The following is a 26,640-nucleotide window of genomic DNA, read 5'->3' as shown; positions in this document are numbered from 1 at the left end:
GGGGGGGGGGGGGGAACATTGAGGCTACGCGTGGCGCAGTCGAGGGGGGAGTTTGCTGGTCGGGGCCACGGCTCGGCATCCGTAGGCAGAAGGGTTCTGGAACAGATTTCTCCCGACCGATCGATATGTAATCAATCATCCTTGAGGGCTCTCTGTATCCGCCATTGGTAGTCAACTTGAATTGTTTGCAACTGGTAATGATGAGGACGAGGCAGAGTGGTATTGTTTGAATAGAGTAGAAGGAGGGAAGAACAATTTACAAGTACATACCAGTAATAGCAGTAGAAACTGGAGACATACAGTAACGCTGGCCATGCATCCCGTTACTTAATACCGAGATATGCTGCCAATCTCATTGAAAGCACTATACCAGAGAGTAGAAGGAGTAAGTAGTATAGTATATCATATATTCATGTCATAGTAGTGCTCCATAGTGACTACTACTTGGTAGTTTGTGTAAAGACGAAGAGAAAGATCATGGAGGAGTAACTACTGCTGTCAAAGTAGCCGAGCAAGCGGACAATGGCTTATCATATATATTTTTCTGTCTTCTACTCCGTACTAGTAGTACCATCATCATCATGCTGGTTCGACCGGCCAATACTACTACTAACAATAATGCCCGAGTGCTACCATGTACACTCAGAGTACATTGGTCCTAGTGTGCTCACGTAGTGGTCCACAAGGACCAACTCGAACATGCATCACATATCCATTATTATCATCGTATGGTTGGGCAATTCATCTCCTTAAATAAATGCTGCAAGGCTTTTGATCATACAGATGCCTACTTATTACTCCTCTACTTAATCGAACAGCCGGCATCATTGCTTGACCTGAACCCTTGCTTTTCACTCCGGTTCACAGCATCTGCAGCACACGCAACCCAGACGTTGGTAACGCTTCAAACGGATACACATTTTTTTTTTTCTCGCACATCCCACTTCAACGATGGAGATCCGACAAAATGACCACGCAACTACAGCCCCAAGAATGTCAATCGGCGCTACTTTTGAAACCGAAAGAAAAAAAAAGGACCCGATCCAATTGAATGATGGTGGATCTCCCCTGCCATGGGCACCTACCAGGTAGCCCACTTTGTACTTATCTACTTTCAGTGAAATCTGCATGACAATGTGGGATTTTCGTCAACGACTAATGAGCGTTCCCCTCGGCCCATTTCGCGCCAGAGGGGACGGCCAAAGATCGGGTATACTCTTCTTCAATGGCGGGCTTGTTCTCGACTCTTTCCGACATCTGAACCCACTGGGACCCTACTTGTGCCTGTAAGTCTCGGTAAGATGGAGGCTCGTTTACAGAAAGGGCACCGAAAGCTCCACAAGATAAGATTGATTAATCCCTCAACTTGTTACACTTATCCACTCACGGTCAGGCTATACCGGGTAGATGTTCTCGGAACTGGATTTGGTTGGGATGGGATCGATTTCAGAGAGGTTCCTTTTTGATTGCTTGCTTGCGTTGTCCCATTTGTGTGGTATCTGGCGTATGCAGGCGTCGAAGAACGGGACCTTTAGTTGACATACTTACGCTTTAGAACGTAGACGTCACTGCAAAGCATACCATAGGCCTCAGCTGACAAACTCTTGTCTGCCCATTACTATGTTCTCGGTCCATCCGAGTAAGTAAGTAACGGGGCTATGCTAGGAGGGAAAAGCGTGGTAAGAGGGAGAAGATGGAGGGGCATGCGACACTGAAACCCTACGGGTTGGGCAAGACCATTGGACAAGCCTATCCTGTGTGGTCAATCAGATATGCCGTCTGATCAGAAACAATCCGCAGAAAGATACTCCGCGTCTAGACGGAGTTTTCCTCGTAAGCAGGTTTGTCGTCATGGGCAATCAATGGCCGGGACGCAGGGGAGAGACAAAGGATACCAGGGAACGCATCCCATTGCCGTGTTAAAGTGCTTGGCATCCTGGGGACAGAAGTGCAACATTGCGGGTTTACATCATGTGTCTGCAGTTAAGCTGCATGGTTGTGAGTAGGGTAATAATATTGCAGCAGCAAGCTCCTAAAGTACGGTGGTGTGGATATTAAATCCTCCCGTTCATATCGGCCAGTGTGGGAGAAACATGGGCCGACGTTGATTGAGGGCGGATGTATAGTTAGGGTGAGGGCCATTATCACAGAACATGGCGGCAAGAGTCGGTGAAAAGGAAAACGCAAAATAGAATCATCCACCCGGAGCAAGATGAGCTGTCGGTAAGACCACTTGGAGCTAGGTTGTGCAATGATGCGTTGGGTGCGAGAGCTGTGGTTGGAGGCAGCCGTATCCTGTTCCCCCGTTTTCGGGACATAGGATGAAGAGTACGGCGTATACCAGATCCTGGACACCATCAGATTTTCTCCCTCTCAACAATTGTGGAAATTAGGAGGTGGATCGTTCTGAGTTGGAGTCCTGTCCGGTGAAACTCCCCATCCACAAATTTCGACCCCTTTTCCTGTCCCGGTCATGGGGGAAAATGGTGTATATCGTGAGAAAAGTTGTTGATATGATGCGCCGTGACTTGGATAACCCCCAAACCATCTATACTATAGATCTGAGGCGGCGTAACTGCCAGAACACCGCCGGGACAACCTCAGGCACCCCAGGGCAGGCGAGGGCGCCGACCAACCACAGCCCGCAGTCCAAGCCAGATGGACCCACCAGGCCACGCACTAGAAGCACACTAGCTGATCCGTAAGTATTGTCTGGCTGCATAGGAACGGGGGTCGACCCAGTTCATTGCTTTTTTTTTTTTCTTTTGCCCCCGGCCGATGGCCAGTGACCACCTGGGAAACCGTTCGCCCGCTGGCCTCGGGGGGTCCCTCTAGTATATCGTGAGCTTCACTACTTATACTCTCCTCTTTCACCTTCTCTCAGCTCCTTTTCTCTCCCTCTCTCTCTTCCAACAAACTTTCTTCCTCTTACCTTTAATTATCTTTTCTTCTTTCCCCCTTCCCCCTTCCCTACATCATACTCTCCGCAATAGCTCTCTTTCTTGAGTGTTTTGTGTCTTGAACTCTACTGTCCCACTTTCCGCTTAATACTACCCCTCCTCCTTTACACATTCACCATGGCTGCCCGTCCTCAGAACATTGGTATCAAGGCCATTGAGGTCTACTTCCCTCGTCAGGTTCGTGTCTCTTGCCACTTCATTCGATTCTGTTCCTGTCTGTTTTGAGCTGTGTTCTAATATGTCCGTGTGTTTTCTAGTGTGTCGACCAGAGCGAGCTCGAGAAGTTCGATGGCGTGAGCGAAGGCAAATACACCATTGGTCTTGGTCAGACCAAGATGAGCTTCTGTGATGACCGTGAAGGTATGCATTAGACAATGACAGACATTGTCCGCATGTCATGATAGCGTGGCAATGCTAACGTGCACTTCCTGGCAGACATCTACTCCATTGCCCTGACCACCTTCTCCTCCCTTCTCCGCAAGTACAACATCGACCCCAACTCCATTGGCCGTCTGGAGGTCGGTACCGAGACCTTGCTGGACAAGTCCAAGTCCGTCAAGTCCGTCCTGATGCAGCTTTTGGCTCCTCACGGAAACACCAACGTTGAGGGTGTTGACAACGTCAATGCTTGCTACGGTGGCACCAACGCTGTTTTCAACAGCATCAACTGGCTCGAGTCCTCTGCTTGGGATGGCAGAGATGCCGTCGTCGTCTGCGGTGATATTGCCCTGTACGCTGAGGGTGCTGCTCGCCCTACCGGTGGTGCTGGCTGTGTCGCCATGCTGATCGGTCCCGACGCCCCTATTGTGTTCGAGCCTGGTCTCCGTGCGTCCTACGTCACCCACGCCTACGACTTCTTCAAGCCCGACCTGACTAGCGAGTACCCCGTCGTGGACGGTCACTTCTCCCTCAGATGCTACACCGAGGCTGTCGACGCCTGCTACAAGGCCTACAATGCTCGTGAGAAGACCCTGAAGGAGAAGGTCCAGAACGGTACCAACGGCACCGCCCAGGACGACTCCAAGACTGCTTTGGACCGTTTCGACTACCTCTGCTACCACGCCCCCACCTGCAAGCTGGTGCAGAAGTCCTTCGCTCGTATGCTGTACAACGACTACCTCACCAACCCCACTCACCCTGCTTTCGCCGAAGTGGCCCCTGAGCTCCGTGATCTGGACTACGCCACTTCTCTCACTGACAAGAACGTGGAGAAGACCTTTATGGGTCTGACCAAGAAGCGCTTCGCTGAGCGTGTCAAGCCCGCTCTTGAGGTTGCCACTCTTTGCGGTAACATGTACACTGCCACTGTTTGGGCTGGTCTGGCTAGCTTGATCTCCCACGTTCCCTTCGATGCTAGCGAGTCCAAGCGCATCGGTCTCTTCTCCTACGGCAGTGGTCTTGCCAGCTCCCTGCTTAGCGTGAAGATTGTCGGCGACGTGTCCAACCTGGTGGAGAAGCTTGATCTCAAGAACCGTCTGAGCAACCGCAACGTTCTCCCTCCCCAGTCCTACGTTGATGTAAGTATCCCAACGACCTCATCTTGACCTGCACCTCGAAGTCCGTTGCTAACGCTTGGTTACAGATGTGTGCCCTCCGTGAGCACGCTCACCTCAAGAAGAACTTCAAGCCTTCCGGCAGCACCGAGACTCTCTACCCTGGTACCTACTACCTGACTGAGGTGGACGATATGTTCCGCCGCAAGTACGACGTTAAGGCATGAATTATGACGAGCATATGATGGACTTGCTTTCGACCTTGCTTCTTTGGACATGACCGGTTACTTAGACGGTTTTACTAGATTCCCTTCAGCATGCGCATTGTTTATTTGTGGTTCGCCTTAATAGAGCTCGGGGGCAGCGAAATTCTCCTACCAATTTCCGGGTCTGCTTATTCTCCTTTATATTGGTTCTTAATGTTTCATACGTTGTTCATGTATCCTCCCAGTGAGGAGACCTTCTCTTGTCCAGACAGGAGCTGGAATGCAATTATATAAGACGATGACCAATAATTCCAGACTCATCAGGAGTCATTCAAGGACAATGATTATAATGTGGCTGATTAAGATGTACAAATGCCTGTAGTCTTTCTCTATTTTTCTTAATCGGCTTGTTGGTTGCTTACTGTAGCATACCTTGTCATGTGACATGGGTGCAGAGAGTGGCGCGTTCTTCCAGCACCTTCACCCTGTTGCAAGTTGCTCTGATTAACCCAAGCGCCTAGGAGACATAAAGACAAATAGGCATCTTGCTAGATTCATGAACTTCATGGTGAGCGTGAAACCAGGCGTGACCAAGAATAGCAGCAGTTCAAGCTACAAGGTCGCTCTATTGTTTTATTTCCCGCCGACTCTCCTTTTACAGTGTCTGTCTGTCTCCGTCTGACCCATCTACAACCAAACCTCGTCACACAATAAGCACTCAAGTTCATAAAAAATGACTGTGATTGGTCCAGTTGGAGAAAGCTCAAGCACACTGCAGGCTGTCGACAGGGAAGAGCCACTGAGGCATCCTGACGCCGTCCGGGGTCTTAGCCGGCGCCTACTGTGACGACCTGCAAGACCTCTGATTTATCGACACATACAGGCGGGGATATTCTTAGAACCTCTTGGGCTTGAGAGTATCGTATCAGTTGATTAGTATTCGACTTCATTCTGCAAGCTTCGACTGCAATAGCCAATGCCCGTTGAGTGGGCTGCGGCTCCCCCAGGCCCTGGTATCAAACCTCGGCGGCTAACTCTACAACGGCACACCCTCAAGCACTACACGCCGTGGAAATGTACCAGTCACTTGCGTTTTATTTTTTTGACGTCAAACACCTGCTTGCCGCCGACTAATAGATGCCCCAGGCGTGACGCCTTTGCGGGAACTCATCGATCCTAGTTACATTACCCAGAATAGACGAAACACTCAATGTTACCCAATATAGATCCTATGCAGATTCCGAACGAACCATCGTCGGAATAGACTACCGACAGCCTGGTTCAGATCTGAAGAAGTGAAGAATATGTCAAATATAGAAACTTTTTGACGCGCGACTGTCGATGAAACGCTTTCGCTTGCCCTAGGATCGTTTGCTCTGCACATCATCCAAGCAGATATCGACATCCCTGTGTCGATGGCCCTACCATCTCCATCATGATTACCTAGTATGGTTAGCGACTGGCTGTCGCAATGGAGCCAGATCTGTTTCATGCCCCTGCAGGCAGTTCGATTGATTCTGTATCTTTTTTTGGATCAAGGGACTCATAGGTTCCAGATTGAAGAACATTTAATAACCAACGGTTCTCCAGTCTGGTTATGCCTCAGTTCAGTCAAGTCGTTCACCAAGACAAAGCGAACTCGACAACATTGTCTCTTCTTTTGCCTAGTGCATCTCTTTCTTCTCTATTCATTTGACCTTAGCTTCTTACGCGAGCATTTCCTGTTTGATACCTCTTGGGAGCTGGACTTTCCCGCAATCTTGTTTGATCTACATTGTCTCAGACCTGCGGTGACTTTATATAGCAAGATGTCTGTGGAGTACTCTTATTATCGTCCCTCAACCCCTCCTGCATTGCATCTGCAAGAATATAGTGGAACGGGGCATAGCCGCAACGCTTCTGATTCTTCTGTTTACTCCAACAACTCGTCGCCCTGGTCCGTCATCACGTCGGCTACCAGCCCTGTAGTTGACTCACCCCCGCAACACCACCATGGGCCTACTCTTCTTCCGAAGATCAGACCTCAAGACATTGTGATTGAACCTCCACCCGCCAGTGGATCCCAACGTCAACGGCGGGTGCTGTCAAACACACGCAATCCTCCTGGTTCTTTACCGCTTGCTTCCAACCGCCGGTCAAGCCATCGGGTTGCTGTTGAGACCTCAGGGTGCATTCCTATGGCATCCCCAGCCGTGGCGTCGCCGAAGTATACCACTCGCAATGGCTCGTCATTATCATCTCCTGTGAGCGTCACACCGGCGCAGAAGCGCAAGGCGACGAGCGCGCACACTCGATCAGTCTCTGCCTCCAACGTTGAGGATCCAAGGACAAGTCGATGCGGATATCCAGCATATCGACAGGTCATCAGATACGCCTCTCAACCTCAGAGTTCCCCTACCACACCGGCTACGCCCGCCACACCCAATATAATAGTGTATCCGCCTTATGCGCCTCACTCGCCAGCCGAGCCATACTATCCCAAAGTGTACCCTCCGGTGCAGGTGCCACTCATGCTTCCCGGCTCACCATATGGGTATGTGCGAGCGTCGAGTGCACAATGCTCTCCCATCGGCATTGTTCACCAGACCGAGAGGACGAACTCTCAGTCAACCACCTTGCTCTCGTACCTTACCACCCCGACACAAGCAATCAACCTCGTGCGCAACGTGAACGTGATTCCGACACGAGGCTTGCACGATTACTTTTGGTGGGACATTCGGAACTTGCGCAGTTGGACTTCGTTTTCTCTATCCACGTTCAACTCTATCAGTGGACTTCCAAAACTCCTCAAAACTGCGATTCCTTCGCATCTTACGCCCCTCAATATCCTTCCGAGCTCTTATTTGTCCCCAGATTGCGAGTCAGCTCTAGTCAACGTCATCCGAGACATCTATGCACCTCGTATCAATGCTGCCTTGGCAGTCTCGCAAGGCCCGGATCACTTGTCCCTCTACGCTGTTCCTATTCCGCGAGGGTCACCTAACAAGAACTATGGCGGGCCACATTTTCTCGCTAACTATGCGTCTGACACCGAACGAACCGCCTCAGGCCTTGCCAGAGGACGACTCGTTGGTATTGTCAAGACCTTCGACCGCTGGAACACGGGGATGCGCAACGAAGCGCCTCACCGCAGGGTGGAGTATCTGAACGGTCTAGCACACCTGCAGCGATGCATGCGCGAGCACTCTTGCCGCTACGGCTTCATTCTCACCGAGATCGAGCTCGTGTGTGTACGAGCAGGTTGTGACGAGGGCGACGATGTGCCCTACTTTGGTTTCCTGGAGCTGTCTGCGCCAATTCCAACCAAGCTCGCGATCAACCAGCGTGGGCACAGCTCGGAGCCATATACCAGTGATTATGGCTATCCGCATTCGCCCACTCCATCCAGCGACAGTTCTTTGGCGAGCCAGTCGCCCATACTGGATAGCTATACGATTTCGGATTCCGATGAGCTGGACGTGCCAATGACCGCCAGTCTAGCTTTGTACTTTTTACTAATGCTTTCTAAATCGGTTCCCTTGCCGTCACAACCGTCTGCCCATCTCAACGTGGGAGGCCCAGGTGCCCTGACCCGGCAGCGCATCCTACCAGAAAAGAAAGACAAATGGATCCCGGAGCCCCAGATTGGGGAGCGTCGTGATGCGAAGCGAGTGCGAGGCTGGGTGTGGCCCCAGGATGCCTGGCATCGTCGAGAAGGTGGAGGAGCTCCTCGTTCCCGAGCAATGACGACGGAACCCAGACCCAAAAAGTGGCACAAATAATATACGTTGATCTTAGCGGAGACAGGTTTCTCACTGCTGCTACTAATTATGTTTGTTGTTATATAGCTTTTGTCTTATAGTAATGTAATGTCTTTCCATATGCCAACCGAGGACGCTTTCACAGTATAGTAGGCCAACACAGAACCATTAATCAATAGCGTCAAACCTCACTCACAGTGACATAAACCCTAGCATAACTAGTAGCAATCATGCTCTGAAATCACCTCCAAGGTCCCCAAACCCATCCGCCAAACTTCAAGCACATTATCAATAATGGTGATCCCGACTTTCCCTTTTGGGCGACAAGGACCTTGGGGATCCAAGTACCCGGGGGAGTGATGAGCACCACCACCATATATCACCTGTCATCTATTTATTGAATATAAACCCTGCATGCACATATTTGAACAATCATTCAATCAATCACTCAAGCAATAGCCCTACTCTACTATATCGCACTTACTACCTACGAAGCCTTCACCTCCACCATACATACATACATACTACACACCAACCAAACATGGTAGGCAAAACCACCTCACCACAATCATCCTCCTCCTCCTCCTTCCCAGACATCCTCGATGTCCTCATCATCGGCGCCGGCCCCTGCGGCCTAGCGGTCGCCGCACGGCTCCGCGAAGAAACCCCCTCCGCCATGTTCACCGACGACGAACACCAACGCTACCACTGGATCAACAAACATAGTGGCCGAATGGCACTGGTGCAGGCGCACCGCGGGAAACTTAAGGGCGTAAAGGCGGAGAAGTGGCAGAGATATAATGATGAGCATTATCCTAGACGGGGGTCATCTTCGTCTTCGTCTTCCGGTTCTGATTCTTCTCCGCCGTCGTTGTCTTCGTCAGTTTCGTCGGATGATGGGGTTTATATGGGGAGGTGGGGTGATAAGAATCAGAATGGGAATGGGAATGGGAATGGGGGCATATCTACGCTCGTACTGGATAGTTCCGGGGACAAGTGGATGGAGAGATGGAATCGGGCGTTCAAGACATTGGAGATTGAGCAGCTGCGCAGCCCGATGTTCTTTCATGTAGATCCCAGGGATCGAGATGGTATGTTGGCGTATACGAGGGAGGTGAGGAGGGAGAGGGATTTATGGGAGATTTCGGGGTGCGTGGGGAAGGAGTTGAGTAAGCATAAGAAGAAGAAGATGAGGTCGAGGGCGCAGTGAGTTGTTCCTTATATGATGTGATTAATAATTTTGTGTTCGATTTGCTAATTGTGTGGGTGATCAGGGCTGTTGGCGAGGTCGAGATTGATGAAAGAGATCGTAAAGATTACTTCTCACCGTCGACGGACTTGTTTGAAGATTACTGCGGGAGCATTGTATCGCGGTATGGACTGGACGCGCCGGGAATGATCAGGCAGTGCGAAGTCAATGATATATCGTACGACTATCGCTCTGAGTTATCGCCGTCGGACAAGATCTTCACTGTTACTACGGCGGAGGGAAGTCGGTTCTATAGTCGTGTGGTGGTGCTGGCTATTGGGCCGGGGAGGACGAAGATACTGCCGTTCAAGCTGACGGGTGAGGAAGAGAAAGGGGCTTGTCATAGCACGGAGATTCGCATGTTTCCGAGTATCAATGTGAAGGCCAAGATTAAGCAGCGTCAGGAGACGAATGTGGTGGTTGTTGGGGGTGGGCTATCGTCAGCGCAGGTGGTGGATATGGCCATTCGGCGAGGGGTGACCAAGGTTTGGTTTCTTTTGAGGTCGGATTTTAAAGGTACGTACTAGACAGGTAGTGGGCAGGTTGCACAGCCTCCTACATCATCCATCCAAACTCAGACGTGGGGGATGCTGACCAGATGGTTTCTAGTCAAGCACTTCGACCTCGCATTGAACTGGATGGGCAAGTTCAAGAACTTCGAAAAGGCAGCATTCTGGTCCGCAGACACGGACGAGGAACGCCTTGAGATGATCAAAGCCGCGCGTAATGGCGGCAGTATCACGCCACGGTATCAGAAGATTCTGAAGCAACATGTGGCAGCCCATCGGCTTTCTATACACCCACGCACCGTCATCTGCGGCAAGGAGTACTGCGCCTCCTCGCGCACATGGCGTCTTACGACAGATCCTCCGATCCCTGACCTTCCTCGCATCGATTATATATATTTTGCAACAGGCATGCAAGCCGATGTGAATGAGCTCCCATTGCTCCAACGCATGAACCGTGAGTATCCGATTGAAACTAAGCAGGGATTGCCTTGCATCACGGATGACCTGATGTGGCAATCAAATGTGCCACTTTTCTTGACGGGCCGGCTGGGGTCTCTTCGTTTGGGACCCGGTGCTGCCAATCTTGAGGGAGCGAGGCTGGGCGCGGAGCGAATTGCCTGGGCGATGGAGGATGTGTTGGGTAGAAAAGGATCAGAGGATACGGGGTCTGAACGATCCAAGCAATGCTTTTGCGGTTTGGGGAATCGGTATGCTGAGCTTGCTAACGTGGACGAATAAGCCGAGGCAATGATTGAACACGAGAATAAGATTCGAGGCTGTCTGTGGAGGCTGTAGTACTGCATTTACCTCCTCACTGCGGAGTATACTCCTGAGAATGGGTCACGATGATGATGAATATGTGCCTTTAGAGAGACATTGATGCTGTATGTTAACTTACTATACGGTATGAAATTAACACACATAATTATTAGTGAATGTATAGCAACTAGAGCGAATAATACCTGAATAACGATGAAAATACCAGACGTATGTATGATTGGCGAGGCTGATTCGGGCAGTTTGTCCATGTTGAATAATTGTGCTGCTGCCTGCTAACAACAACTTACCCACCTTCATCTCATCTCATCCCACCAGAACGCAGCTTTGTTGCTTCCATGGGTGTTATTCCCCCATCAACCGACAGATCAAGCTTCTAAGCCTCACTCAAATCGTTCAACTCAGCTGGCAAGACGCAAAATTTGCCATCGTCAAGTCCACTCAGCAGAGCCTAGACACTCACCAGCCACACCCGCAGTGCCTGATCAGAGCATCCAATCTCCGCATCCGAGACAGCTCGCAGCACCAGCATGAATTAATCGCCGCACCCAAAAGCCATTCGTCATGTACAATGCCTCAGCTAGTTGAAGTCATGACGCCACATCAGATAATCTTATTTTCCAGGATCTTGGTGATTTCCTCAGCCACAAGGGGGGCGAAACCAACTTGAAGAGGCGAATAGGAACAATCCTTGGGAGATGTGGCGCAGGAGATGTGGCCGTGCAACAAGGGGAAGATGGACAAACAAACATTCCTCAGGATAGAGTCAACGTGTTTGAATACTCAAGGCGAATGAAAGGCCGGATCACTGATGCGCACTAGGAAATCTGGAACGCAACTAAAATTCATTGGCGGCAACTGCATGTCGTGACTCCTCATTGACCGACTAATCGTCTGACTTCCGAACTAAACGAAGGAGGCGCAGCCGCCCGCTAGAAACTCATTTGCTGGAACTATACCTCACCCGGCGGCAACTTCCAAGGGCCACTTTTCTCTCGGCATTTCCATCTGGAAGGGTTTTTGAGTATGCGTTGATTGCAACGCTCCACTCAGAGTTCAGCATGCGTCATTTGTCCATGGTTTTGCGCGCGCCTCGATACAGTTGATGAAATGTGATTGCAGGCTTGTGATCGGAGGTAGGGACCCTCCGATTCTAATTCTGCCCCCTCCTGGTTGCTTCTCGTTCTCATAGGAGAGATAAGAGTACGCTGGAGATGAACAGGAGCTCCGTCGGCGTCTAGATTGAGTAATATAACTTGCTTTGGTAGAGTGGAGGTGTCATGGCGTCTTCAACTTTAAGATAAAGCGCTTTGGGTATATACCCCCGCTCGTTAGTTGCAGCCATGGGTCATACCTCTCTCCACCCCTTGGTCTACGCCGTCGGTGATAGGACGGATTGAAGGAGGCTGTGCAGCGCGTTGTGATGCTACCAAGCATATGGGTCAACTCAACTCACTCACACTTCATGGTTGTTTTGGCGTATGGCAAAAGCCGGACTCTTGCTAGCCTCTTCCTCGGACCTTGCAACCGCTTCCTTATTTTCATCCCGTGCTTGTTGGGAATACCCTTGGCGTTACAATATCTCTTCTCAGTGCCACGGATGATACGAACCAGACATGAGAATTGATACGAAGAAATCCGTTATGAGATAATCAGACTATTAAATTTTAGGCTACCCTTTTCGGAAGCACAGCCCCCAGACCAGATCTACTAATAACGGGTGTCGCTCGGGCACAGAACCAAACAGTAGCAGGTGCAACACACTGAAATTGATACTGCATTTACCAGGATTTATGCCCGTTTCTTTGTCTCTACCAAATCAGATCTCGTTCCGGTCGCATCAATGCAGACCCCAGACGAGCATCCTCAGTCTGGCTTCTTGAACCCTTTCGGGGTTTCAGATAGAGAGGTATGTTCAACAGCGCTAGGGCTTAATGAGAGAGCCATATATTCATACGCTTACCAACAGCAGCACCCTATATCATCCGACGCAATACGAACAAGCGTATCATCTATTCGATCTTCTTCACCCGCGGACATGGCGTCCACTCTATCGCCAGACAGGCTCAGGGTACGGAGTGACACGCGGACGTCGGCTCAGTCGCTGGACGGTGAGACGTTACGGCCGCGAGCAGACTCTACCATCTCCAGTGCAGATACAGCCGTAAGGTCGAGAGCCAACTCTGAAGCCACTAATGCCCCGACCAAGATGGAGTACGATGATGTTTCGGTGGCCGATGCCTTGAATCCCGACCCTCGAAACGAACAGGACTTCATAGTGCCAGACAATAAGTTCGCCTTCTCTCCAGGACAATTGAACAAGATGCAAAATCCTAAATCTTTGGCTGCGTTCCAGGCACTTGGAGGCATGCAGGGATTGGAACGAGGGCTGCGGACAGACCTGACATCTGGTCTGTCAGTCGATGAGACTCTCTTGGCGGGTTCGATCAGTTTTTCGGAAGCGACTTCCCCTGACTATGCCTCTTTCAAAGAAACCGCTCCTCCAAACATTGACGCCCCGATTACAGAGTCCGGTACGCAATTCCAAGACCGCATAAGCGTGTTCTGTCAGAACAGACTGCCGGCTCGGAAGTCAACGGGATTCTTGAAGCTGTTTTGGCAAGCCTACAACGACAAGATCATCATTTTGTTGACGATAGCTGCTATCGTGTCGCTGTCCCTTGGTATCTATGAGACTACCAGCGAAGGTAGTGGTGTGGATTGGATTGAAGGAGTGGCGATTTGTGTGGCTATTCTGATAGTCACTATTGTGACTGCTGCAAATGACTGGCAGAAGGAAAGACAGTTTGCTAAGCTGAATAAACGTGTAAGTGCTTACCTTTCTTCTGTTATAAACGAAGACCACCACTGACTTCTTCAGAACAACGACCGAGAAGTCAAGGCTGTTCGATCTGGCAAGGTCTCCATGATATCGATACACGACATCACAGTCGGTGACATTCTTCATGTCGAGCCGGGCGACGCCATTCCTGCGGATGGGGTTCTCGTCTCGGGTCACGGCATCAAATGTGACGAGTCCTCCGCTACAGGAGAATCTGACCAGATGAAGAAGACTGATGGACATGAAGTCGGCCGATTGATCACCAATGGGAAGGCTACGAAGAAGCTCGACCCGTTCATGATCTCTGGGAGCAAGGTGCTCGAAGGTGTTGGCACCTATCTAGTCACGAGTGTCGGGCCGTACTCAACCTACGGCCGGATCCTACTGTCTTTGCAAGAATCGAATGATCCAACACCTCTTCAAGTCAAACTGGGCCGACTTGCTAATTGGATCGGCTGGCTAGGCTCAGGGTAAGGGCGACCCTCCTTTGTATTCACATGGTTTTGTTTGCTAACTGCTTCTAGTGCTGCGATTATCTTGTTCTTCGCTCTGTTCTTCAGGTTCGTGGCGGATCTATCCCATAACACTGGAACGCCTGCGGCCAAGGGAAAGGAGTTCGTCGACATCCTCATTGTTGCTGTTACCGTCATTGTCGTTGCGATTCCTGGTTAGTAGTCTCTCCATGCTAGATTAATGACTTTTACTGACTGACATCCATAGAGGGTCTGCCGCTTGCTGTCACTTTGGCACTGGCATTTGCCACGACCCGAATGGTCAAGGAGAACAACCTTGTGCGCGTCCTCCGTGCCTGTGAGACAATGGGAAATGCAACAGTTATCTGCTCCGACAAGACCGGGACCCTTACCCAGAACAAGATGACTGTTGTGGCAGGGACCTTGGGCTCGAAGAGTTTCAAGCATACCCCAGGCGAGGAACGCTCATCTGACGTCTCAACTCCTGCTGAATTTTTCAAGCAATATTCAGGCAAGCAACGGGACCTCATCCTTCATAGCATCGCCTTGAACTCTACTGCTTTCGAGGAAGAGAAGGGTGGGTCAAAGGAGTTCATCGGCAGTAAGACCGAGGTGGCTCTGCTGCAGATGGCCAAAGATCATCTCGGCCTGGACGTTACTGCAGAGCGTGCCTCTGCGGACATTGTCCAATTGATCCCCTTCGACTCTGCACGTAAGTGCATGGGGGTTGTCTACCGGGAACCTACGCTGGGTTATCGCCTCCTTGTCAAGGGCGCTGCTGAGATAATGGTTGGCTCATGCACGACTCAGATGGTCGAGGCAGACCCTTCCCATGGTCATATCTCCATCGATGCCTTGAACGAGGGAAACCGACAGTTCATCCTAAACACGGTCGAAGCTTACGCAGGTCAGTCCCTACGGACGATCGGACTAGTGTACCGCGACTTCCCAAGCTGGCCGCCGAAAGACGCCCGGTGCTTGGAAGATGATCCGGAATCTGCCAGATTTGAGGATGTTTTCCGCGACATGACCTGGATCGGGGTTGTGGGCATCCAGGATCCTCTCCGACCCGAAGTGCCCGCTGCCATCCAAAAGTGTCATGCGGCAGGTGTACAGGTGAAGATGGTCACTGGTGACAACATTGTAACCGCTAGTGCGATAGCTTCTTCATGTGGTATCAAGACAGAGGATGGTATTGTCATGGAAGGTCCCAAGTTTCGCCAGCTCTCTGACGAGGAAATGGATCGAGTCATTCCTCGTCTGCAAGTGCTAGCTCGCTCGTCACCAGAGGATAAGCGGATTCTGGTGGCACGGCTCAAGAAGCTAGGCGAGACTGTCGCCGTCACCGGTGATGGCACTAACGATGGGCCAGCCTTGAGAACAGCTGATGTCGGCTTCTCCATGGGAATTGCTGGAACAGAAGTCGCGAAGGAAGCCAGTTCGATCATCCTTCTAGACGACAATTTCAAGTCCATTGTCACCGCCATTGCATGGGGCCGGGCTGTCAACGATGCTGTTGCCAAGTTCCTTCAGTTCCAGATCACGGTCAACATCACAGCTGTGGTCTTGACCTTTGTTTCGTCCTTGTACAGCAGTGAGAACAAGAGCGTTCTGAACGCGGTGCAGCTGCTCTGGGTCAACTTGATCATGGACACTTTTGCAGCTCTTGCCTTAGCGACTGACGCACCAACGGAGAAGATTCTTAACCGCAAACCTGTCCCCAAGAGCGCATCACTATTCACAGTGATCATGTGGAAGATGATTCTCGGCCAAGCTCTCTATCAGCTGGCCATCACCTTTATGCTCTACTTTGGTGGAAACCAGATTATAGGATCGCGACTTGGAACCGACGACCCGCAGACGGTGCTCAACACTATTGTGTTCAATACCTTTGTGTGGATGCAGATTTTCAATGAATTCAACAACCGACGCCTGGACAACAAATTCAATATCTTCGAAGGCATGTTCCGCAACTACTGGTTCCTGGGAATCAACTGCATCATGGTCGGCGGTCAAATCATGATTATCTTCGTGGGAGGAGAGGCTTTTGGCGTGACCCGTCTCAATGGCATCCAATGGGCCATTTGCATTATCTGTGCGCTTGGCTGCCTCCCGTGGGCGGTTGTTCTCCGTACGGTCCCCGATGGGCCATGCGAGGTTGCTCTTAACTTTGTCGTCCGATGCATGAACTTTATTATCAAGCCTATCGGCCGGGCTATGGGTTATTTTGCAGCCATGATTCGCTCTTGTCTGCGGCCAGTCAAAAGAACAGCCCAGCGTGTTGTGAAGCGTGGTGGGAAGGAAGAGCAGGACACCAGCACTGATGCCTTGCCCGACGAGGAGGCAGGAAGGGCGTCGTTGCATGAGTTGAAGAGAGAGCCGACGCCGGAGGCGCCTGTTACATCAATTCCGGTGCCTCCAATTACTATTACGACTTCTTGATGATTTGTATGATGTTTAATTAGCGGGTTTCGAGCTTCTGTATATATGGGTGTACAGCGATTAAGCATGCGTTGGTATGCAGATAGTGCATGGAGTTGGTGGCTTTTTGTTAGATTCGAAACAAGCAGTATATGTACATTAGATAAATATAATCCCCAGCGAAGTGTCTATATATTTCAAAAACAATCATACCTAATTGTGATAATATCGATTCCTCCCTCTTAATTAAAACGTACGTTGAAATGGTTGTTATTGAATTATCTAGTCCTGACCCTGACAGGGGTTGCCTCAGGCCCGCCGGCCCGCACTCCGCAGCGACTCTCGCACTCCGCCGCCACTTCACCCTCATTCATCACCACCATCTTCTCCAGAAGCTCCTGATTCCTTTTGTCCGTTCCAATCCACATTGTCAATCCGTCTCAGTCAAGCACAGTAAGGCTGCACCCAACTGTCTCGCTAGGAACACCACACCCATCCCCTCCTAGCAACCCATCGCATCTCTCTACCTGACCACCTCCGTCATCTCCTTTCCCCGCGGACACCTGGTAATGACGCTGCCTACCTATCACCCAACTCCAGCTTCAACCCACCACAATCGCTAACCAGGGAACCTACTACTAGCTACATACGTTCCCAATTGACAACTCAACAAGCCCAACTCAATATACTACACCCCCATTCCTAAACCTCCAGCACAGCAACCGCAACAATGGCCCAACTCAACTACCGCACAATCAACATCGATGTCCTGGACCCCGAGTCCTCGATCAACTTCCCCATGGAGACTCTCCTCCCACCCACTCTCCCCGCCCCGACGACCTCCGGTGCCGCCGCCTCCGTCGTAAACCAGGTGCGCCAGCTCCTCCGCAGCGGCGACAACGAGGGAGCTCTACGGTACGTGCTCGAGACGGCGCCGCTGGGTGGCGATGACCGCGCAAAGGAGGTGCATTTGGCCGCTGTCGTGGAGGTCTTGCAGGGTATTCGTCAGGGAGAGATGAGTCGCGTGCTGGAGTCTGTGTGTACCGGTGAGGGTGGGTCGGAGAGAGCGGATTCTTTGATGAAGTATTTGTATGGTTCCCCCTTCACTTCACTTTCCTATGTCATCATCACCAAGGGGTGGTTGTGGATGTGTATACTAAATGAATCCTTGTTGTGTATAGGTACAAGGGCATGGCGGCGCCAGCTCCCAGTAGCGCGGCACAGTCGCCTCGCATGTCGCCGCAGAGTACGGGATTCTCGCAGATTCAGGCCCGCAATCTGGGTGAGGGAGGTGGTGGACAGCAGATGAGTGTGTTGTTGAACTGGCATGAGAAGTTGGTGGAGGTTGCGGGGACGGGGTCGATTGTTAGGGTCATGACGGATCGGAGGACTGTTTAAATTGCATGATTCTTGTTGTGTTTTGATCTGGGCTGTTGTATGTTGAAGATGGAGGTGTGTGTGTGTATGTGTGTTTTGTGTACTCATGTTCTTCGTCAGGATGATATCCTAGATGTGCCTTTTTATTGATTTTTTTTTCCCTTTCCTCGTCAATATTATACAAGCACAATATTCTATACTATACATGAACCGATTCCACTAAAATCATGATCAATTACCAATGGAACCACCTCCCAACAAATCCTTCAGATTCAACTGTCCACTCCCTCTCTCCAACGGCTTCGCCTGACCTTCACCCTCCTTCCACCCAATCATATAAATCAACCGAAACGTCGCCGGCACTCCCCTAGACCCCTCCTCCTTATGCAACTCACGATAAATCGCTTCATTCGCCAACAACACATCTCTCGACATGGGCCCCAACTCCCGATGCAAGATGGCATTATTCTCCCCCATCGCCTGCAAATCACCCATCAACGCAAACGTATCCGGATACTCCACCACAATGTCCTCCACATCCACCGTCAACATCTTGAAGCCCGCCTTATTCAACAATCCCCCAACATCCCTCACATCCGCCAACGGCGACACATGCGGACTGACACCCCCACGCCGCTCCAAATCCGCCAACTGCAATGACGTCCGCAGCTCGAACAACGTATCCCCGCCGAACATCGCCGCAATGAACGGACAGTCCGGCTTGAGGATAGAGTTGACCTGCGCCAGCAGCGAAGGCAGATCATTGATCCAGTGAATCGAGAGCGAGGAGAGCACCGCGTCAAAGGAGTTCTCCGGGAAGGGGAGGGATTCGAGATCAGGCACAATTTGCCGCTTTAGAGAGATCTGGTCGTTGAAGGGTTCGTCTGCGTCGCGGTAGAGAAGGGCCTCGGAGGTGTCGATGCAGGTTAATTCCCCGATGCGAGTGCTGAGGGGTGGGGAGCTGCCGTTGGGAGCGTCGGGGTCTGGATCGGGCATTGTGAGAGCGCGGGCGATGTTGCAGCTGTTGGCGCCGAGATCGAGGACTTGGGGGAAGGTGCGTTTGATGTCCTATTTTCATTTTCATTTTCCATTCAGTATGTTTTATCTCTATCTGTAGGTGGTGCTGTGGAGGGCATACCAGCAACCGTTCACATAGCCGCATGGCTACTTCGTCCTTGATGTAGTCGGTCTTGCGACTCTCCTCGACATTGCGGGCTGCGCGGTCCTTCTGCATGTGCTTGGTTTTGCGATTGAAGATTTCCATGACTGGGTTGCCGGGTGTTTGGCTGGCGTAGGTGCGGCGTGATGGACATGATGATGCTGATGATGATGATAATGTGTAGGTGGGTGTGCGTTTGGTGTAGATGCGCGGGGAGCGCAGTGCTGGTCGAAATATGTGAGACAGAGACATTTTGAGGGTCTCTGGGTTATGAATTGGGGTTGGTTTGCTGGAATTGAGAGGAGGGAGAAGGGGTTTAGAGGAAAGGGAAAAAAGAATTGGAGGTAGCTCAGCAGCAGCGGAACGTGACGTCGGCGAGAAATCCATTCCATCTCCGCATTTTCTCCCGCCACGTCGCGTCCTCTTGTCGCGGGGCTGTTCTCTCTGCAATTTCTTAATGTGTGATGGGTCTTATGGGTATGTTGGAAGCAAATTACAGTGAGTTATCTATTTGAACCGTTCTGTGTGATTTTATTTATCAGTGCTTTAGGTATGGTGCTTCCTACTTCCCCCTGATGTTGTTTTCGGGCTTTTATACTGATTATTGATGATGCGCCTAGAATGCAATAAGCAATATCTTGATTGAACTCTTCAACATGTCACGTCCGTTCCCTTACACCTTTATATCTTGTCCTTGCGCCAACATCCCTGTACCTGATCCGGCGAAGAAACGGAGATCGAGGGAGTCGCCGCAGAAATCCAACCCCGATCAACCCAAATCTCTCCTGCGCCCGGATGACGACGAAGACGAACAGGCTTTTGATCCTCGGTCTCCGCGCGCCAATTTCTCTCTGTATCCCCCGGAGCAGCTGCTGTACTGCGAGGATTGCCATCAGATCAAGTGCCCGCGATGCATAACGGAGGAGATTGTGTGCTGGTACTGTCCGAACTGCCTGTTCGAGACGCCCAGCAGCATGGTCCGGAGTGAGGGGAATCGGTACGTTGAGCAGGATGTACAAGCCTCAAGCTTTTATAGGTGTATGCTAATGCGGTGAATGCTAGATGCGCTCGCAATTGCTTCAACTGCCCGATATGCACCGCCCCCTTGGGTGTAAACACCCTTGAGAACGTCGTGACAGGCGGCACCAGTCAACAAGGCCCCTGGGTGTTGTCCTGCGGATACTGCATGTGGTCGACTCTGGATATTGGCATCAAGTTTGATAAACCGACCAACATCCGGACTCAACTGTCCAAGATGACCGAAGTCACTCCTGCTCGCTCGAGACAAATGTCTCGGACATTCGGGGACCTCAAGTCTCCCCTCTCCACTTACTCCTCCATCGATGAGCAATTCCTACCACCAGGCGAGACCAAGCCCGAAGACCCCCCTCTGGACCAACCCAGTGCTCCTCTCACTCCAGATGCTCGATTCCACGCCCTCAAGAACTTTTATAAGAACCAGATCTCCGCGACATCCTCCTCCCCCACCGACCCCCTAGGCATGGACTTCGGCTCTGGTTTCTCCTCTCCCGGTGCCCTAAACCGCATCATGTCCCTTTACACCTCTTCCTCCCGCCTCAGCAGCCTCTACGGCGGAGCCAACAAGAAGCCCAAAACCAAACCGCCCGTCATGCGAGAAGCCCTCACGGCCAGCGAGGGTCTCAAGATCCCCTCCCCGGACGCCGAAGACACACTCATCGAACGCATGTCTTCCCCGGACTGCGGATGGGACGGTCTCGCCTCTATCGAACAACGCGTCTTCCAGTCCCCAGACGCCCGGTTCGTAGAGGACCTCCTCCCGCTGCCCGTGCTACTTCGCACAAAACGGTCCAAACGATGCAAGTCGTGCAAGCACATCCTCGTCAAACCCGAACTGAAACCGCAGTCCACGCGGTTCCGCATCCGCCTGATTGCCCTCAGCTACATTCCCCTGCCGACGTTACGGCCGCTGAACCCCAGTCCCTCCCCAGCCACCACCACGACCACCACCGTTCTCCCGGCGCCTTCAAGTTCCACGACGAACCCGAACCTGGACGCTCTCTCCCCACTCCGACCCATCCAACTCCTCCTCACGCTAAAGAATCACATGTTCGATCCCGTCCGCGTCACACTCGCCACGCCATCCGTCACCCCTGGCCGCGTGGCCTCCAAAGTAACTATCCTCTGTCCGCAATTCGACATTGGCGCCAACAGCGACGTGTGGGACGAAGCCCTCCAGGGTACTTCGGCTACCACTACCACGGCTACATCCACGGGAACTGACCCCCGCGGATCCCGATCCGGAGGGCTCGGCGTGTACGAGAAAGTCGCAGAGGCCGGCAAAGTCTGGGACAAGGGACGGAACTGGACCACCGTGGTGTTGGAGGTCGTACCGGGGACATTACCTGGTGGTGCGAAACAAACCTCCGCCAACAATACCAAGAAAGACAAGAAAAAGAAGAAGGCTCCCGCCGATGATGATCCAGACGACCAGGATGACAACTCTGACGATGGTGACTCCGACTCCGACCCGGGATTTGACTGGAGTGGACAGACATCTGACCCCAATGAGCAGCTACAGCCGGATGAAGATGTGTTGGAGATCCCGGTGTTTGTGCATATGGAATGGGATTCGGATAATCAGATTGATAGTGAGCAGGGGGTTGGGAGGGCTGGAGCGGGTGGAAGTGATACGGTGAAGAGGGAGTTGGCGTATTGGATGGTGTTGGGGGTGGGGAGGATAGTGAGGGAGATTGTGTAGATAGATGCATGGATGTTTAGTTCTGATGTTGGTTTGTGTATAGATGTGATGATTGATGGATGTTGGTGATACCTTGTTTCCTTTTCTACTAGATATACATATATCGCATCTTTCTCATTCTTGAGTCCAGAGCAGTTAATAGCATCACATGCTGGTGGGTATAGTAATTAGTAGTTCACGCCCTATAATATGATGGCTACTACTAGTAGTTGACATATAACGAACCCACAATAGTAGTAGTATAAGGCTTAGCCTCATTAGTACTGTAGTACCAACTCTTCACCTAGCAACAAGACTCATGAGCCCAATTACTTCAATAAGTTTTACTAATAGTCACAAGCTACTACTACCGCTACCAATCCAACTACAACATATTCAGTTTCTACCCAACCCACCACCTAGTACACACTCAAAAGAATGAAAGTCAAAGATCATACACTCGACAACACAATGCATTTTCTTTTCCAGGCAATTCCCCTAGCCCTATAGCTAGCTAGCTACCCTAGCAACCCCTTTTTCATTTTGAAAATAACATGACAAAATGAACAAATGAACTCAAGACCGACATAGACTTGACTTTCCTTTTTTCAAACCCTCAATCCCTTAATACCCGGTTTTCTTTTTTCTTTTCTTTTTTTTTGGCCCCGAATCCCACCCAAAACAAACACATATACCATGAACCGGAACCAAACCAACCAACCGACCGAGAGCGAAAGAAAAGAAAGATAGATAGATACCTGACCAGAACCTCACTGTCTCAATCCTCAACCCCACAAAAGAGCCGCAAGCAAGATGGTGTCTAACTGACGGCTGGGGTGGGTGTGTGTGTGGGTTGGGGGAACATGCAGTAAAACAAAACGGGGGTGGTTATGGGGGAATGGGGGAGATCGTAGTTTAATGTTTTCTGCATGCCCCCCGAGCCCACGTGCAATATATGGTACGTGATTTTCTTGGAGGGGAATCGACGAGTAAAAAAAAGAAAGAAAAAAGAAAAATATGGAAGAAACGGCAAGAAAGATGGGAGAGAGAATAGGACACGGAGTAAGAAGAAGAATTGAGGTAAGAAGGTCAAATCAAATTTTAGTCTCTTGTCTTGTCACATTTGTCACTTGTCAAATTAAAAAAGGAAAAAAAAAGAGGAAAAAAAATTTGATTCCTTTTTTTTCACTCTCTAGTAGTCGGCACCACCCTGGGGGAATTCAAAGACAACAGCACGGCCAGTCAACCGACGGTAGACCTCGCCGTAGGCATCAAGGCGGTGGTCAACACCACCACGCTCCTTCTCGTCCAGGATGACCTTGAGGGTCTTGGAACCGTCCTCCTTGGTGCGGGTACGCTTGCCGACGATCTCGACGGGGTAGACGAGGTCGGTGAGGATGGCGTCGTGGACAGCAGTCAGAGTGCGGGAACGGGGACGCTTCTGCTTCTGGTTGGAACGAGAGCTGGCGGAGCGCTTGGGGCGGGGCAGGATGCGGCGCTGAGCAACGAAGAGGACGTGGCGGTCGGAGAACTTCTTCTCGAGCTCACGGGTCAGACTAGAGAAGGGGGAGTCAGTCATGATGGTTTCTGGATGTCGTTTCCTTTTTGCTGCTACGCTTCTGGTAATTGTGGGCATGTGGCTGGCACATTCCGGGGTTGGTGTATTTTTTTTTTGTTTCATGTGGAGGTGTGGAGTGGAAAATCGTACCGCTGCTGGATCTTGTGGAAGCCCTGGAGGAGAGGGACAGGGACGAAGATGATGACTGCCTTCTTGCCGTGGCCGACCTCGACCTATGGTGATAGTAGAGTCAATATCAAATTGCGCACAATCCGAGAGATAAAACAAATGAATTTTTCAAATTCCCAGTTCGCGCAGCAGATCAGAGTTGAGTGTCGATTGGTTGTTGGGAACGATTCCAATTAGTGTTCATCTTTTCTCTTCTTTTCCTCAATGCTGGTGGTGTGTAATCCCCAAGCACACACACACGTATACACCATCCAGGTGCAGACCGCACACACACACAATATCCACATTGATATTTGATATTTCCCAGAACGTCTCTCGTATGTTGGTAATTTCCGCGATTCACACCAAACTCTCGACCCTCTCTGATCTGTACACGGACGGAGGCTATGAATGAAAAAACCAGATCATCCTTACCTCACGGGCAGAGACAAACTGCAGGGGCCTGAGGGTGGCCTTCAGGTCCTGTGTGTTGCTCTCGAGGTCGAAGAGAGCACCGGCGATCGCGGTCTCCAGCTCGGAGGGGTTCTGCCTCGACGGCGAGTTGATGGCGATCTTGTTGATAGCAGCCATGATTGCAGACGAGCGACGGGTAGCTGGCTGTGCTGCGGATGCTGCCTTCTGTCGTGAGGTTGGTTGTCGAGGTTGGTGGTTGAACGGAGATCTCTCGAACGTCCTCCAATTTGCGCTTGGGTCGGCTGTGGGATCGGAGGCTCGGCCTCTCGCTTAGCGGGTGGCCGTAGTCCCGTTTGGGCCTAGTTAGGGGATGTCTGGTCCCGTGACCCTTCTGCCCTTTTCGGATCATCAACCATTAACCAACTACTACCATGCAGCATTGCGAGAAATGCTTGTTTGGCTATCATGTTAATCCTCATATTATACATTGCATTTGGATCGCAGAATTCGAATTCTATGACTATGGCTGACTGGCAATGAACCTGACCGGTTCTCTGTACAAATCTTTGCCATTCCCTTAATCGCCATACTAACTCTCTGCATAGTCATTGGAAACAAACAGGAAAAAAGATAAAGAAGTAGTGCAGTACCATAGCAGAGCAGAACAGAACAGAACACTCGAGACGCCGGGAAATGAGAATGGATCAAGCCGCATGTCAGTCTGGTCCTGACGGTCGGGGAATCACTGCCGCAGGATATTACCATGTAATCAACCTGACATTGTATCGAACAGTAAAAGGTCGATTGCAAAAACGAAAGAAGCACGACCAAAATCTCATGGCACGCTGTAAAAACAATCCGAGATTAGCAGGCACACCCTTCCTTTGCAGTTGCCGGACCACGCTCCCCCAGGTTGACCCGCGAGTCTTCGGCCGGACGACCGCTGTTCAGGCTAGTCTGGCCCGTGCCAGCGCCACCTGCTCGTCCGCTCTTCAGGCTGCTCTCCGGAATCGCATTGGCGATCGCAGTAAAGACATCCACGACATTCGTGCCCGTCTTGGCACTGGTCTCGAAGAACAAGAGACCCTCTTCCTCCGCGTAGGCGCTAGCTTCCCGTGTAGGCACCTTCCGAGCATCACCGGAAGTGACATCCTGTGCTTCCTGAGGTTCTTCGGCGGTTTCATCTGCATCGGCCGTAGACGATTCGCCCTCGGCATCAGCGGGCGACTCCCCGGCCGCCTCGTTCCCGTCGTTTGTCAAATCCAGCTTGTTACCAACGAGAGCGATCACAATACCGGGACTAGCTTGTCGCTGGAGTTCCGCAACCCAGTGCTTAGCCTTTGTGAGAGAGGACGGTTTGGTAACATCATAAACCACGAGCGCCGCCTGGGCGTTACGGTAGTACATGGGAGCGAGCGAGGCGAAACGCTCCTGACCGGCGGTATCCCAAATTTCGAACTTGATCGTTCGTGTAGGCAGAGAGCATTTTTGGGTGAGGAATGCAGCTATGATAGACAGACAATGACATCAGCATCGGAGATACAGCCACTTTCGGGAATCAGGAAAACCGGGAACAATTCCCTTCTTCCTTTCCCTCCGTCTCTTCCCAAATCGGAAAAGTGATCTGTAACTGCCACAGCCGGGAGAAGCTTACCTCCGATAGTCGGTTCTTTGTTCTCTTGGAAATCGTTGTTGACAAATCTCAGCACCAGTGAGGACTATAATGGGCAATCATCCATTGCATTCATTGTCAGTCCTTTTTTTCTCTCTCTGGTTACTCAGGTACCACGCGGAGGTCAGAGCAAGGAAAGTGCCGGGGTTGCTCGTACCTTTCCCACAGCGGCTTCACCCAAAAGTACCAGCTTGACGCTGCTACTCGGTTTGGGAGTATTTGTGCTAGTTGATTCAGACATGGCTCGAGAGCCCAACGAAGGCGATGAAGGTATGCGATCAGGTCGTCTTGCAGGACAAGCCCACACTAGGAATGATTATCAATCTGAAGGATGATTTCAGCTCGCAAAGGGCGGCTCAGGCCGGGCGATACAGAGAGCACAGCTCGGGAGTAGAAGCCTGAAGGAAGACGTAAGCAAGACACACGAGGGAACTCCGGAGGAGGGGGTGTGGTGGAAAGGGCCAGAATCGAGCAGGGGTTAATGTGACGAAGGGAACATTGGAGGAGAAAAATGGACAAATAAGAAGAAGGTATACTACGCACCGGTACCAGAGTGAAATGGCGGTGGACGGGGAAGAGTGATGGAGAGAGAGCGCAATGACGGCGAGAGAGAGGGAGAGAGAGAGATGCTACGGCCTAGGTAGATACGCAGTGAGGCGGAGGGTGAAGTAGATGGCGGCGCGATGCCCGACTCGGTTAGCGCGCCCAAGGCGGGTGGGCAGTCACGGGATGTTCCCGCAATTCTCCAAACATAAAAATTTACTATCTTTATTAGTTAATTTTTTGGTGCGCTTCAGGTACCAGTCAGAACTTCGCGGGTACTGGTCCCATGGGGAGAAAAATAAGGCAGACAAGACAGAGGATGAGACAATTGTGGCTCTGCGGGTAAACCAGGTGACAACA

At 51.2% G+C, this 26,640-nt stretch overlaps 10 protein-coding genes across 10 annotated transcripts; 6 read left to right on the top strand and 4 right to left on the bottom strand.

Annotated features, from left to right (window-relative positions):
* Positions 1-3,077: 3,077 nt before the first annotated feature.
* On the top strand, positions 3,078-4,680 carry erg13 (hydroxymethylglutaryl-CoA synthase; the record flags this gene model as incomplete). The annotated part of the gene is made up of 4 exons (XM_025663844.1): positions 3,078-3,137; positions 3,218-3,320; positions 3,396-4,477; positions 4,543-4,680. 4 exons carry the CDS (start codon positions 3,078-3,080, stop codon positions 4,678-4,680), a joined length of 1,383 nt encoding a protein of 460 aa, XP_025509598.1.
* Positions 4,681-6,116: 1,436 nt separating this feature from the next.
* Positions 6,117-8,526, top strand: BO85DRAFT_454646 (uncharacterized protein). The gene has a single exon (XM_025661335.1). The coding sequence runs from the start codon at positions 6,468-6,470 to the stop codon at positions 8,418-8,420; it is 1,953 nt and encodes a 650-aa protein (XP_025509597.1). The 5' UTR covers positions 6,117-6,467; the 3' UTR covers positions 8,421-8,526.
* Positions 8,527-9,551: 1,025 nt separating this feature from the next.
* Positions 9,552-11,103, top strand: BO85DRAFT_454643 (FAD binding domain protein). Its single transcript, XM_025661334.1, has 3 exons — positions 9,552-9,605; positions 9,674-10,164; positions 10,258-11,103. Exons 1-3 carry the CDS (start codon positions 9,589-9,591, stop codon positions 10,893-10,895), a joined length of 1,146 nt encoding a protein of 381 aa, XP_025509596.1. The 5' UTR covers positions 9,552-9,588; the 3' UTR covers positions 10,896-11,103.
* Positions 11,104-12,972: 1,869 nt separating this feature from the next.
* Positions 12,973-16,691, top strand: pmcB (putative calcium-translocating P-type ATPase(PMCA-type); the record flags this gene model as incomplete). The annotated part of the gene is made up of 4 exons (XM_025656617.1): positions 12,973-13,761; positions 13,816-14,246; positions 14,301-14,443; positions 14,497-16,691. The coding sequence occupies 4 exons, from the start codon at positions 12,973-12,975 to the stop codon at positions 16,689-16,691; spliced, it is 3,558 nt and encodes a 1,185-aa protein (XP_025509595.1).
* Positions 16,692-17,073: 382 nt separating this feature from the next.
* On the top strand, positions 17,074-18,111 carry BO85DRAFT_454641 (actin-related protein 2/3 complex subunit 5 family protein). Its single transcript, XM_025661333.1, has 3 exons — positions 17,074-17,236; positions 17,313-17,759; positions 17,852-18,111. Exons 2-3 carry the CDS (start codon positions 17,401-17,403, stop codon positions 18,066-18,068), a joined length of 576 nt encoding a protein of 191 aa, XP_025509594.1. The 5' UTR covers positions 17,074-17,236; positions 17,313-17,400; the 3' UTR covers positions 18,069-18,111.
* A 50-nt stretch (positions 18,112-18,161) lies between these two features.
* BO85DRAFT_409489 (uncharacterized protein) lies at positions 18,162-19,521 on the bottom strand. The gene is made up of 2 exons (XM_025657436.1): positions 19,186-19,521; positions 18,162-19,115 (listed from the first exon to the last, which is right to left on the bottom strand). The coding sequence occupies exons 1-2, from the start codon at positions 19,456-19,458 to the stop codon at positions 18,279-18,281; spliced, it is 1,110 nt and encodes a 369-aa protein (XP_025509593.1). The 5' UTR covers positions 19,459-19,521; the 3' UTR covers positions 18,162-18,278.
* A 341-nt stretch (positions 19,522-19,862) lies between these two features.
* On the top strand, positions 19,863-21,946 carry BO85DRAFT_443842 (putative dynactin Arp1 p62 subunit RO2; the record flags this gene model as incomplete). The annotated part of the gene is made up of 2 exons (XM_025658888.1): positions 19,863-20,203; positions 20,269-21,946. 2 exons carry the CDS (start codon positions 19,863-19,865, stop codon positions 21,944-21,946), a joined length of 2,019 nt encoding a protein of 672 aa, XP_025509592.1.
* A 512-nt stretch (positions 21,947-22,458) lies between these two features.
* On the bottom strand, positions 22,459-22,986 carry BO85DRAFT_241889 (uncharacterized protein). Its single transcript, XM_025654852.1, has 2 exons — positions 22,806-22,986; positions 22,459-22,756 (listed from the first exon to the last, which is right to left on the bottom strand). Exons 1-2 carry the CDS (start codon positions 22,854-22,856, stop codon positions 22,550-22,552), a joined length of 258 nt encoding a protein of 85 aa, XP_025509591.1. The 5' UTR covers positions 22,857-22,986; the 3' UTR covers positions 22,459-22,549.
* Positions 22,987-23,117: 131 nt separating this feature from the next.
* Positions 23,118-24,242, bottom strand: BO85DRAFT_493738 (40S ribosomal protein eS7; the record flags this gene model as incomplete). The annotated part of the gene is made up of 3 exons (XM_025663843.1): positions 23,118-23,481; positions 23,634-23,716; positions 24,087-24,242. The coding sequence occupies 3 exons, from the start codon at positions 24,240-24,242 to the stop codon at positions 23,118-23,120; spliced, it is 603 nt and encodes a 200-aa protein (XP_025509590.1).
* Positions 24,243-24,615: 373 nt separating this feature from the next.
* On the bottom strand, positions 24,616-26,316 carry BO85DRAFT_454637 (Rab family GTPase). Its single transcript, XM_025661332.1, has 4 exons — positions 26,281-26,316; positions 25,895-26,135; positions 25,720-25,783; positions 24,616-25,570 (listed from the first exon to the last, which is right to left on the bottom strand). The coding sequence occupies exons 2-4, from the start codon at positions 25,976-25,978 to the stop codon at positions 24,930-24,932; spliced, it is 789 nt and encodes a 262-aa protein (XP_025509589.1). The 5' UTR covers positions 25,979-26,135; positions 26,281-26,316; the 3' UTR covers positions 24,616-24,929.
* Positions 26,317-26,640: the final 324 nt, after the last annotated feature.

Source organism: Aspergillus piperis (genome assembly GCF_003184755.1).
Source record: "Aspergillus piperis CBS 112811 unplaced genomic scaffold BO85scaffold_44, whole genome shotgun sequence".
NCBI classification, from domain to species: domain Eukaryota; kingdom Fungi; phylum Ascomycota; class Eurotiomycetes; order Eurotiales; family Aspergillaceae; genus Aspergillus; species Aspergillus piperis.
Note: the sequence above shows the minus strand (reverse complement) of the source record. Positions and strands in the feature narration are given on the sequence as shown.